This window comes from Rhineura floridana, chromosome 7, assembly GCF_030035675.1.
Source record: "Rhineura floridana isolate rRhiFlo1 chromosome 7, rRhiFlo1.hap2, whole genome shotgun sequence".
Taxonomy (NCBI): domain Eukaryota; kingdom Metazoa; phylum Chordata; class Lepidosauria; order Squamata; family Rhineuridae; genus Rhineura; species Rhineura floridana.
In genome coordinates, this window is record NC_084486.1 from 39,390,317 (window position 1) to 39,404,189 (window position 13,873).

Below are 13,873 nucleotides of genomic sequence, written 5' to 3' on the forward strand. Positions count from 1 at the left end.
CCTGCCAAAAATCCTGATGAGGGGAAAGGTTAGGAAGAAAGGGAAGAAAATGAGCAAAGGTTTGGTTAAAAAAAACAAACAAAAGTTAAAACAAAATAATCACAAATTGTACATTGTAAGAGGAACCGCAGAACAAAAAAAATCAGTGTTTCAGGAACAAGACACTGCTGCACACCTTAGAACCAAGAAATAAAAGGAGGCACAAAAGGTCAGTAACATTTAGGAGTTACCTGCCAAAAAGTTTAGAAAAATGAAATTAGTAGTTACTAAATAAGGGAAAGAAAGGAAAAGACTTCTATAATAATTCCAGTTTGTGCTAACAAAATCAATATGCACAAAGCTTTGATAAGAGCTGGGAAGCGGTAGAAGGCAGGCTGTTCACAGATATAAAGCATCCTTTGTACAAACGGGGCAGTGTTTCCCACCAACATCACCTATAGTATTCTTATATTGCAAACATAAACCCTTAACCATACATTTTCTTATATTTAAAGGGAGGAGTCTTCCCTGATGCGTAATATCTGTTCTTGGACTGAAGCATAAACCAATTAACCATTGCACTTAAAAATTAACAGCTAAACCCAGGTTAAAGTCTAAGATCTAAATATATCACAGAAAGCTGTCCAAATCCTCATGCAGGACTAACTTATTAGAATGACTGTTAACAGCTGAACTTGAAGTGGGCTGCAAAGAGCACAGGCACATTTTATCAATAGCTACTTTCCCCTTAAAGATATAGTGGCCTGGTTCACATGCAACACTAAGCCAAAACATGGCTTAGTGTGATTGCATGACTGTGCCAGGTCCCAGAGAAGATACTGCAGGCACTTTGCTCCTCCTCCAGTCCTACTGTTGTAAGGGAAGCCACGGTTTGATTTAGCATGTCGCCCAAACCCAGGCTTAAGATTTGACTCACTCCAGACAAGCCACAACCTGTAACGAAGGTTTGCTCTTGGAGGAGAAGCAAAGTGCCTGCAGTCTCCTCTCTGGGAGGTAGTACACTCATGCTAAGCGTTACCTATAAACTAAGCTACAGAAGCTGAGCGCTACATGCTGATCTTTTTCAAGTTGCTGTATATTTAAAAGAGAACAACAGCAGTTTTATACAGACAGACACACACACACTATTCACAACTTGTATTCTGGATTTGGTTTTTTTCATACCCAAGAAGCCACCCTAACTAAATCAGAACAATTTATGGAAGCAAATTACAGAAACAAGCAAAAAAAGAAGCCAAGAAGTGAGTAACTTTGATAGAGAGAGGGTGAGCAAGGGAACACAGAAAACTCTCTGTATATTCCTTTATGAAAAAAATATGTTATTTTAAGTAGTCCAATGGAATCTATCTCAGGTTAAGTTCTTAACAGTTTGAATTTTCTGTCAGTCAGCTGCAGAGTAGTACCAATAAATAAATCTGTAAAAAAAAAAAGATCATCAAAAAGATCTGAAACTATTCTGCAGCAGAAAATTCAAGTTATCTGAATAGATTCAGACATATTTCTCATGCTATAAGAAGAACTGCATTATAAAAGCACCCATAAAAAAAAGATCTGCAAGAAGATTTTAAATTTCAGACCAGTCATGTTATTGCTAATACAAGAAAATAAGCTTATTACATATTGCTGCAATGTGAACTAGACACTACATCCCCTTGAAACATATCCTTGTCAATGATACCATAAACAGCAGGGTAGACTGTTGCATTCAATGGTCTAATTCAAAACATTAGTCATAAATGCAGCTGGTGCCTCTTGATCAGGTTCCAGGATGACCAAGAAATAGAAGACGGTGCAAATTAAGGTGCGTGAGCATGCAGAGAGGATCACTGCCCAGTTCTGCAGGCCTACCCATAGCCTTTCCATCACTGTAGTGCCTGGGAACAGCTTAAAGTGAGAGCACCTCAGTCTAAGCCACTGCTAGTATTGCCAAGTCAAAACAGTCTTTCTTCCATCTTCAGCTGGAGAGGACCAGAGGCAGAAGATACCCACATGTGCAATGAGTAGACTAGGATGGGAGGGAAGAAGCACATTCCACACCACACAGCTGCACAGCAGAAGGCTGATTTCCCTCCCATCCCTTGGCAAGCTGGTGGAAATGTCAGTCCACCTCCAGAATGAGCAGAGTGGGTCTGCCTTAGAGGAACAGGGAGGGAGAGTGACAAGCCGCATTCTGTAAGTCAGCTCTTAAAAATACACCAGCAGTACTGCAGTTCATTAAAGTGACAGGTCAGCCAGTACTGAGATAAAGCAGGAAAATAAAGGTAGTAAGCAAATTTGCTCGCCTGAGAATGTTACCCAGTAAGATAAGGAACAAGGTGGAGGGAAAGCAGGTGAACACAACTTGGAATTCTGCACCTCTTCCTTGCATGTAGTGAAAGCAGTTAAAAAGTGACCAGGGGTGGCAAGGAGAGAGAGTCCCATCTTCCCATTTCAATTTTTAAGAAATAAGGATGATTTTACATGCTGTATTTCTCTGACAGAGAAAAGACACACATGTGAACTTATCCTGAATGAGAAAGGCATCAGTTTTGCAACCATGTGTTTGGAAGCTGCAGGTGTTTAGGAAAAATGTTGTGCATAAAACAGCCTGAAGAGTGGAGGAACATAAGTATGTAAGAACAGCCCCGCTGGATCAGACCAGAGGCCCAACTAATCCAGCATTCTGTCCTTACAGTGGCTAACCAGATGCCTATGAGAAGAGGTATATTTATCATTTTAAAGTATGAAGATGCTACTACAGTCCTGGTACTATGCACGCTAGGCCAAGAGAGGCTGCTTAGAATATAAGATTTAGTTACCTTCTTCATAGTGACCCATAAACCTCTGCCATCAAATCCCTGCTATAATCACCTCCAAAATTAACACAGCTTTGCTTACTGCTAGACAGTTTCACAGAGAGAGGCAAAAAGAAATATCCCCTTAGTAGTTAAAATGGCAATTAGCATGCACCCACAGGTTTACGAATCTCACCTTCCCATCATAGCGTTTCACCACAAACTGATCAAGGCCAAGATCTAAAAAAAAAGAAAAGTTTATACAGTATCACTTGAATAATATGACATAAATTCACAAAGTTAAATACAGTTTGTAAACACTATTGAAAACGCTCTAGCCAACCATAACACAGAAAGTATAGGAAAGCTTAGCTTAAAGTAATTTTATTTTATATCCTATGAAATATTTACAGATCTGGGGAATAATATATATATCTGTATCAACACATAATGGTAGTGCTATATCCAACACCCTACTTCACCAGGACCTTAATATACAAGTTCTCTCTCTAGCCCTCCATATTATCTCTATCCTTCACTATCCATATTACCTTAAGCACTAGATGCCATTAATAGATTTCAGAATTGCTTTCAATCTTTAAGTAACATTCATTTTATACAACTTGAAAGCAACTGATGTTCTATGATCTCCAGACTAAGTGGGTAGAAAAGGTACATTTGCAGGATGCTGAAGGGAAAAAAACAGTTATTACATAAGGAGGAGAAACCACAGAGCAGACACGGCTGTAGATAAGGGTACTAGAGATTATACAGTAACCTGTCATCTGCCACCATGAAGTAGAGCACAAGAAGATTGGGAGGGGGGCAGGACAAGACCAAATATGTTATATTCACTATTCACAACCCTGAAGCTTCCAGCATAACCCAATCCATTAGACCAGTGTTCCAGGTGCAGCAACTAAGCTGAGAAAGAACCCACAAATGACACTTTCCCTGCACTGTAATAAAGTTGCAATGGATTGGAAGCTGAGAACAATGCAAGGAAGAAAATAGCTGCTAACATCATTCCACAAATACTATCAAAAAAGTTTGTGCATGAATTCACACAGTACTGCAACAGGTAGGCTCTATAAGTCAGTCTCTTGCTTTCACTAGAAGTTGTTCTGCTTGTACAACGGGGCCACAGCATCTTTGGATGTAGTTTCACATTTTCTCATCAACAATGTAGATGTAAAACAGCCTTCCATAAGCAGAACTCCACAATAGATTATAAGCAGTTCCAAATGTTTGTCACCAGAAGGGTGGCAAATGGATTTATTCTTCAGATTTGAGGGTGAAAAAAGCTGCTTGGACATATACAAAATCTAGCTGAATTTTAAAAAAAGAATAGTTTTTCTTAGGATTGAACCCCAAAAGGACCAGAAGCCAGAATTAAGTAGAAAGCTTTGAACAAAATACCGTATGATGAAATATTTGAGCATCTCAAAAGCAGACATAGTTGTTCAGAAAAGCACACATAATTATTTGTATTGAATTTTGAACCAGGAACCGGGGTGGGCAGAAGGAGAAAGAAGACTTTAAACTGATGGGAAATTCTGACATTGTCTTGGTTTGGCCACATAACTACTTTAATAAGCTGAAAGTTGCTAAATTGTTATTCCTGTTTACTACATTACACCCTGTTTGGCACGACCCTAAGCATTTCAGATTTTGTCAAGGTGAAAGACCCAGCAAGGATCAAGCTTGAAATACTGTAGAAGAAGGAAATTTATGGAGAGGTTTCATTACCAAAAACTTAACTCTACAAACCCACACAAATAGCTGCAGTTATAGAATGGTTTAAGACAAGACGATTACGGAACATCAACGAATCTCTGTAACACTGGAAACTAATTCCATCCATGAAGGGAAGAGATAAAACAATTCAGTAAAGATAAACTAATCCCACTCCAAGTGAGAAAAACAGAGCATAGTCTGTTTATAATTTGAGAATACGATCTGCATACTTAGAATAATTTGATTCATGTGTAATACTTGCATATGATAAAATAGACCAAAATATGCAGGGCGGTTATCCACGTTATTATTGCCTACAAAATTAGACATTTCATTACTCATAGGTGAAAGAGAAGAAGGCTTGTATGGATCAACCAAATTTATCAAGATGCTTGTTAATTACCATTTGACCCTCAAAATGTCTAAAATATAGTCTGTTATTAGAAAGGGAAATGAAGATTTTAAAAATAACTGATGGGCAAGCTTTACACATCTAGAAACAAAAATATAACTACGGTATATTCTTGAGATGTCAAATGATTTTCGTTAAAAATCAAATTCAAACACACAGCAGTATAAGATAATTCATCAGTGGTATTAAGTCATCCCAAAAAAATCTTAACAAGATATATATAGAATGAACATAAAAGGCTGTTGAAAAACTAATATTGTAAAAGTAGACTCTTCCATTTATGGTGGCTATGTCTTCCAGTTACTTTTAGTTGTCCTCTTCTATTTCTATACAATAACTATTGTAATAGTTCTCTTTGTCCCTTTATACTAGTCACTGTATTATTGCATTTAGAGTTTTGACTGTGTTTCTGTCTCCTTTTGCTTTTGCTTTCCTTCTTTCTTTAACCATTTTAAGAGTTTCATCAGACATCCATTGAGGTCTTTCTCTCTTTTTAACTAGAGGTATTGTCTTTTTGTATTCATCCCTGATAACGTCTCTGACTTCAATCCATATTTCTTCTGGTTCTCTATCAACTAAGTTTAAAGCCCAAAATCTGTTCCGTATTTGATCTTTATATTCTTCTGGGATGTTATTTAAATTGTATTTGGTATTATAATTGCTTTGTCCTTCTTTAGCTTTACGCTGATTTTCAATATTACCAGTTCATGATCTGTACTACAGTTTGCTCGTCTGGTCTTGCTTTCGCAGAAAGTATGGAACTCCTCCATCTTCTGCTCCCAGTTATATAATCAATTTGATTCCTATATTGACCATTTGGTAATGTCCACGTGTATAGTTGTCTTTTCGGTTGCTCAAAAAATATGTTTGCAAGAAACAAACTATTGGCTTCACAGAATTCAGTAAGTCTTTCTCCTGCTTCATTTATATCTCCTAAACTCCATTTCCCCACAATTTCTAGTTGTTCTCTATTCCCTACTTTTGCATTCCAGTCCCCCATGATTATCAGCACATTTTGTTTTGGCGTGTGATCAATTTCTTCCTGTACTTCTGTGTAAAATCTTTCCAATTCCTCTTCTGTGTTTCCCGTAGGAGCGTAGACTTGGATGGTGGTTATGTTAATAGGTTTCCTGTTTAATCTCATTGATATCACTCGCTCAGACTTTGCGTTATAGCTCCTAATTGCTTTTGCTACATCACTTCTCACTATTAAAGCAACAGTTTCTTTTTAATTTCTCATTTCCTGCATAAAATATTTTGTAGTTGCCTGATTGAAAGTGTCCCATTCCCGTCCATTTTAATGCACCAATGGTCAGACTTGGTATAAGGCAGGAGATTCTCTCCTAGTCCTGCTTGGAGGTGCAGGGGGATGAACCTGGGATCTTCTGCATACAAGGCAGATGCTCTACCACTAAGTTATGGCCCTTCCCTCATGCAAGATGCATTTCTGCTTCTAGGAGGCACTGACATAAGAGAAGGAAGGAGGATTCAGTGCCTTCTCTGTTTGCGTACATAGTTGGTGAATTTGTTTGTCCTTTTGACTAGGCCCCAAAGGATTAGGAGAGGGAGAACGTACAACACCAAAAAGGCAGAAACTGATAGTGATAAAGAAAACGCAACTTATTTAATTTCATGTAGCATTCATTGAGCCTTGGCTCTCCTGCCCACTCCTTTTCTATGCTCTTTCTATGGAAGTGAGTGCTTTATGTCTACTTAACACTGTAGGGGACTGGAGGAGACATAATAATTTTCTTTGTTGTACTTTTTAAAAGATGGTTTTAGATGTTTTATTGCTTGTGTTTGCCACCTTGGGCTCTTTGGGAAGGAAGAGTAGGATATAAATTTAATTAATAAATAAGTAAATATATATAATGTTGATGGTTTCTTCTGTTTTTATTGTTTTTTACCTGCTCATAAACTGGAAAAACCAAAGAGATGCTAGGTTCCTTACAGTTCAGCAGTTTGTAGCTCAATTTGTAACAAAAATATTTTAAAGAAATTAGTAATTACTGTCTGATAAACTAGACTTTTAATATACCAAACACGATCATTTTACAGGCAAACCAAGTCATACATAATACATTTTATGTTCCTAAAGTAACAAAAGGACTTTCAATCTGTAAGAGATGCTAAAAAAAGTATTGCATGTTTTCCATTTTTCCTAAAATTTTGTTTTTTTCCTGGAAATTTTGAAGCCATTAGTTTCTCCACCATGGCATCACAATTTCAAGGAATTTTACATCTCTAATCCCAAGACATCCCTAAGATTGATTTTCGCATACACTCACCTGTACAAAGGCTCCTTGCTCCCTCAAAAGTCGTCATACTAAGAAATTATTATAATACAAAGGAAAATGGATGTACTCTATATTTTCATACCTTGACTTCTTTATTGTTACTGTTAGACTTGTTTGCGTAAAAAGCTTAAACAAAATATTAAAAGTGACTTCAGACATTCTACCTTGCTGCCCTTTATTTATTACTACATTTATATCCAACATTCCCTCCAAGGAGTCAAAGTTGCATCCATAGTTCCCCCACTCTTCATTTTATCCTCACAACAACCCTGCAAGGTAGGTTAGGCTGAGAGGCACTGACTAGCCCAAGGTCACCCAGGGAGCTTTATGGCTGAGTGGGAATTTGAACCCTGGTCTCCAAGTCCTAGTCCAACACTCTAACCACTACACCACACTGGCTTTATGTCTATCTGGAACTAGCTCCGTGAGGTGATCTGTCTTGCTTGAAACCCACCTTTACAGCACAATCCTACACATATCTACTCAGAAGACAGACCCATCAAGTCCAATGAACATTCCTCCCAGGTAAGCATGGAAAAGGTTTCAGCCTTAATACATTTCCCTGAATATTCCTGGGTTTCAATATGACGCCCGACAGGGTAATTGGAAGAATAAATAACCGAGTATCATAAAGCCACGTGTACACAAAGTTCTGCAGAGATTAAATTTCTGTATTCTACTATCAAACAAATTCTTAAGAACATTTATATAATTTATATAATTTATATAATTTATATAAATAGCTACTTCTGCCCAAGATATAGAGTCTTCAGGAGATGTACATAGTTAATTTAAAGCATGCTAAACAAAAGAACTGAAGTCAGTCAAAATGCATTGTTCACACATTGCACTTTCATTCTTTAAAAAAAATAGCAGCAGTAACATCGGATATTTCGGTATCTCCTTAGAAATACTTAAGTAGAGCTCAAGAGGTATAGAGGAGGTTTCAAAGAAATGGCTTGCCAACGATCCTTTCACAAGGGTTATTCAAATCCATCAGACAGTAACCCTAGGTCACTAACAACCTGCATCTTCCATAGTAAAGAGCCTCTCACAGTTCTTAATTACTTCCCGTAAGCATCCCTCTCTTCCTATTACATGCTCCCTCACATTTTCTCTTAAGTATAGCCCGCCATTATTCTGCAATAACTTAGCTTTAACCATAGTTGCCCATTGGCAACTATCTAGATGACAATGCTGTGATTAGTAGGAGCCAGCATGGGTTTGTCAAGAAAAAATCCTGTCAAACTAATCTCATCTCTTTTTTTGATCGGGTCACTAGCTTAGTAGATGGTGGAAATGCTGTAGATGTCATCTATCTAGATTTCAGCAAAGCGTTTGACAAAGTCCCCCACGACCTGTTGATTAGCAAACTGGTCAAATGCGGACTAGATGGAAATACTGTCAGGTTGATTCACAACTGGTTGGAAAACCATACTCAAAGAGTGGTCGTCGGTGGCTCTGCTTCGGACTGGAAGGAGGTTTCGAGTGGAGTGCCACAGGGTTCTGTCCTGGGGCCGATACTCTTCAACATTTTTATCAGTGACTTAGATGACAGGGTGGAGGGAAGCCTTATGAAGTTTGCAGATGATACGAAACTGGGAGGGATAGCTAACACAATGGAAGACAGGAATAAAATCCAAAGGGACCTGGATACACTAGAAAATTGGGCTGAAATTAATAAAATGACATTCAATAAAGACAAATGCAAGATTCTGCATTTAGGCCACAAAAACAAAATGCACAGGTACAGGATGGGAAATACCCGCCTTAGCAGTACTGTGAGAAGGACCTTGGAATTGTAGTGGATCGCAAGTTGAACATGACCCAGCAGTGTGATGCTGCAGCAAAAAAGGCAAACGCGGTTTTGGGCTGCATAAACAGAGCTATAGTTTCCAGGTCAAGGGAAGTAATAGTCCCACTATATTCTGCATTAGTCAGGCCTCATCTGGAATACTGCGTTCAGTACTGGGTGCCTCATTTTAAGAAACATATAGACAAGTTGGAGCGGGTTCAGAAGAGGGCGACGACGATGATAGCCGGTATGGAGAACAAGTCTTATGAGGAAAGGTTGAAGGAACTTGGCATGTTCAGTCTGGTGAAGAGAAAGGCTGAGGGGTGACATGATTGCACTCGTTAAGCACCTGAAGGGCTGTCACATAGAGGAGGGTACAGATTTGTTCACTGCTGCCCCAGAGGGTAGGACTAGGTCTAATGGTTTTAAGTTGCAGGAGGGTAGATTCAGATTGGGCATTAGAAGGAACTTCTTGACAGTATGGGCAGTTCGGCAATGGAACCGACTGCCTAGGGAGGTGGTGGGATCCCCTTCACTGGATGTCTTCAAGCAGAGGCTGAACAGCTATCTGAGGGAGATGCTCTAGCTGTGGATTTCCTGCTGTGAGCAGGGGTTTGGACTCGATGGCCTACAAGGCCCCTTCCAACTCTATGATTCTATGATTCTATATGTCTGGAGCAATTGCACTGTCCAGAGACAACACTAATGTCTGACTCAATCTCTGAAGTTTTTCTTCCTTGTCCCAGAAGATTAATTTATTCAGCACTGCCACAAATCTTTAAAGACCTTCTCTCCCTGCTCCACTTCCCAAACTTCTCTGTCTCTGGACATCTTTATTATTCATTTATATACCGCCCCATAGCTGAAGCTCTCTGGGCGGTTTACAGCAATTAAAAACAATAAAAACAAATATACAAACTTTAAAATACAAAAAACAATTTAAAAACACAATTAAAAATAATAAAAACAATTTAAAATACATGCTAAAATGCCTGGGAGAAGAGGAAAATCTTGACCTGGTACGAAAAAGATAACAGTGTTGGCACCAGGCGTACCTCGTCAGGAAGATCATTCCATAATTTGGGGGGCACCACTGAGAAGGCCATCTCCCTTGTTGCCATTCTCCGAGCTTCCCTGGGAGTAGGCACCCGGAGGAGGGCCTTAGATGTCGAGCACAGTGTACGGGTGGGTTCATATCGGGAGAGGCAGTCCATCAGGTACTGTGGTCCTAAGCTGTGTAAGGCTTTATAGGTTAAAACCAGCACCTTGAATCAAGCTCGGAAACATACAGGCAGCCAATGCAAGCGGGCCAGAATCGGTTTTATGTGTTTGAACCCTCTGGTCCCTGTTACCAATCTGGCCACTGCATTTTGCACAAGCTGCAGCTTCCAAACCGTCTTCAAAGACAGCACCACGTAGAGCGCATTGCAGTAATCTAGCTTGGAGGTTACCAGAGCATGGACAACTGAAGCCAGGCTATCCCTGTCCAGATACGGGCGTAGCTGGGCCACCAACCAAAGTTGGTAGAAGGCACTCCGTGCCGCCAAGGCACAAGTGACAGAAATGGTTCTAGGAGAACCCCAAGCTACGAACCTGCTCCTTCAGGGGAAGTGCAACCCCATCCAGGACAGGTTGGACATCCACCATCTGGTCAGAAGAACCACCCACTGGCAGCATCTCAGTCTAGTCTGGATTGAGCCTCAGTTTATTAGCCCTCATCCAGTCCATTGTCGCAGCCAGGCACTGGTTCAGCACATTGACAGCCTCATCTGAAGAAGATGAAAAGGAGAAATAGAGCTGCGTGTCATCAGCATACTGATGGCAACGCACTCCAAAGCTCTGGATGACAGCACCCATGTAGATGTTGAACATCATGAAGGACAGAACTGACCCCTGTGGAACCCCATACTGGAGAGTCCAGGGTGCCGAGTAATGTTCCCCAAGCACCACCTTCTGGAGACGACCCGCCAAGTAGGAGCGGAACCACCACCATGCAGTACCTCCCACTCCCAACTCGGACAGTCTTCCCAGAAGGATACCATGGTTGATGGTATCGAAAGTCACTGAGAGATCAAGCAGAATCAACAGAGTCACACTCCCCCTTTCTCTCTCCTGACAGAGGTCATCATACAGGGTGACCAAGGCTGTTTCCGTGCCAAAACCAGGCCTGAAACCCGACTGAAAGGGATCCAGATAATCAGTCTCATCCAAGAGTGTCTGGAGCTGGCCTGCCACCACTCGTTCAAGGACCTTGCCCAGAAATGGAACATTTGCTACCAGCCTATAGTTACTAAGATTTTCTGGGTCCAGGGAGGGTCTCTTCAGGAGTGGTCTCACTACTGCCTCTTTCAGGCAGCCAGGAACCACCCTGTGTCACAGAGAGGCATTAATCACTTCCCTGGCCCAGCCGGCTGTTCCATCCCTGCTAGCTTTTATTAGCCAAGAAGGGCAAGGATCCAGCACAGAAGTGGTTGCACGAACCTGTCCAAGCACCTTGTCAACATCCTCAGGTTGTACCAACTGAAACTTACCCAAGAAATTGGGACAAGATCTTTACTCAGCACACAAGGAATTGCTTGCACTACCACTGGCCCAATCAAAAAGCTATGGCACGGCTGTAACATGGAGGCCCACCTGAAAGTAGCCGAAGGCCAACTGTTTGAGAAACACTGACTTAGAGAGGTGACTCCATGAGCTTCATTCAGGTGATCTGCTGTATGTCTGTGAAGAATAGCGGGAGCTGCAGTTGTGAACAGTGCCTTAAATATGCATATTTTAATTGTATTTTTATTTCTGCTTTTATTATTTATTATTATTTATATTACATTTTATTATTCAATATTTTCCAGATCGTATTATATGGAATTCTAATTGTAATATGAGAAAAAAATAAAAGCAGCAGGAAAAGTACAATTTAAAAATCATACAGCATCTAGCACAGCACATTACAATTGCTACAACAGGGAGAAAAATCATTCAGCAGTCTGCAAAGTCTCTTGGCAATTTTCAAGTGGTTTATGGGAAAGAATGTTTGGGAACCACTGCTCTAACCCATGAAAGTTTATATCATGTTACATCAGTTAGTATTGAAGGTGGCTATAGTAGTTAAGATACCTGAAAGACCGTTTTACACCTTATATATCCAGTCGATCACTGCGCTCTGCAGGTGAGGGCCTCCTGCAGATACCATCTTATCAGGAGGTCCATTCTGCACTACATAGGAAACAGACCGTTAGTGTGGCGGCACCTATCCTGTCGAATTCCCTCCCCTTAACTATTAGGCAGGCGCCATCTCTGTTGTCTTTTCGGCGCCTATTGAAGACTTTCCTCTTTCAACAAGCCTTTTAACTTGAGACCTACTATCCCAGTCTGCTTCTGTGTTGGAATTGCTTTTAATATGTTTTTTTTAAAACAATATGTTTTTTAACCCTTTTTGAAGATGTTTTTAAAATGTTTTTAAGGTCGTTTTGTATTAATGTATTTTAAGGTCTGTTTTTATGATGTTTTGATGTGTTTTTAGCGCTTTTGTTTGCCGTCGTGGGCTCCTGCTGGGAGGAAGGGCGGGATATAAATAAATGAATGAATGAATGAATGAAGGAAGGAAGGAAGGAAGGAAGGAAGGAAGGAAGGAAGGAAGGAAGGAAGGAAGGAAGGAAGGAAGGAAGGAAGGAAGGAAGGAAGGAAGGAAGGAAGGAAGGAAGGAAGGAAGACACTGATCTGTGAACAGAAATGTTTCAGTTCCAATCTCATGTATGCCAGGACATTGCTTAATCACTTTAGGCAAATCAGTATCTCTCAACCTCAGCCTTGACGTCTGTAATGACCTGCAGGATGGTTGTAAGAATTATTGAGATAATGTACATGAAATGCTCTGAGTCAGTGTTACCCAAACCTTTTCTTTTTGGGGTCTGAGCATTGTCTGTTTATTTTCTGTAAAATGGTTATTTTTTGGTGCTCGCAGCAGTTTCTTACATTTCTAAATGTGCCTCTAGGTTCAAAAAGATTGGGGATCTTTGGGCTAGAACAGTGGTTCCAGTTCCCTAACTCCCCCACAGACCACTTGAACATTGCTGAGGGTCTTGGTGGACCCCATAATGATTCTTCTGTCTGTTGTAGCAACTGTAATTCCATAGAATTCAAATTGTAATACAATAAAATGCAGCACAAGAAATTAAAGACGCAATAAAAATACAATTAAAAATCAATATGAATATTCAGTGTGATGGATGTGCTGCCTCCTATTTTCAACCACAAATCCACAGTCATGACACGGACCGTCTCAATGAAGCTTGTGGAACACTGGCAGTCTATGCACCACAGTTTGGGAAACCCCTGCTCTATAGTGCGAAAAGGCTTGTGGGCTCATAACCAGGTGCTTTCGAATATGCTTTTACATTGTAAAAAAATTCAATTTAGTTGCAGATTGATATAGCTTAGTGGTGCTAGCAATCATGAAGTGTTCATTTTTTTTCAAGAAAAATATGAATTACAAAACTAAAAAGTTGATTTTAAAAAACCCAATCCACTACGTATTGCTTGCATGCATCTAGATATATACACACACAAGGTCACTTACTTTCTGGTTGCTTTTCATTTGGTGTTATAGATCGTACAAAATCTTGTGGGGTCATAAATACTTCTGATTCTCCATGCTCATTTATTACTTTCAAGGTAGCAAAATATCGAAAGATTTTATCAGGAGTCGAATAGGCTCGGATCCTGTTTTCATACTCCATCACCTAAAAAGAAATATAGAACATCAGATTCCCCCACCTGAAACACCACAGCCATTTCTAAGTCATACAAGTGTTGCTTTGACACATGTATATACTTCCATATACAGCCCCTGCAAAATACT

The 13,873-nt window shown here is 40.0% G+C and overlaps 1 protein-coding gene across 2 annotated transcripts in view; it reads right to left on the reverse strand.

The window, feature by feature from the left end:
* Window positions 1-13,873, reverse strand: part of MICU1 (mitochondrial calcium uptake 1) — a 203,303-nt gene that overhangs the window by 125,332 nt on the left and 64,098 nt on the right. For both annotated transcript variants that reach the window (XM_061635302.1, XM_061635303.1), the window contains exons 4-5: window positions 13,592-13,754; window positions 2,971-3,014 (exon numbers count right to left, since the gene is read on the reverse strand). In XM_061635302.1, the coding sequence (XP_061491286.1) occupies window positions 2,971-3,014; window positions 13,592-13,754 (207 nt within the window). The remainder of the gene's footprint in view (window positions 1-2,970; window positions 3,015-13,591; window positions 13,755-13,873) is intronic.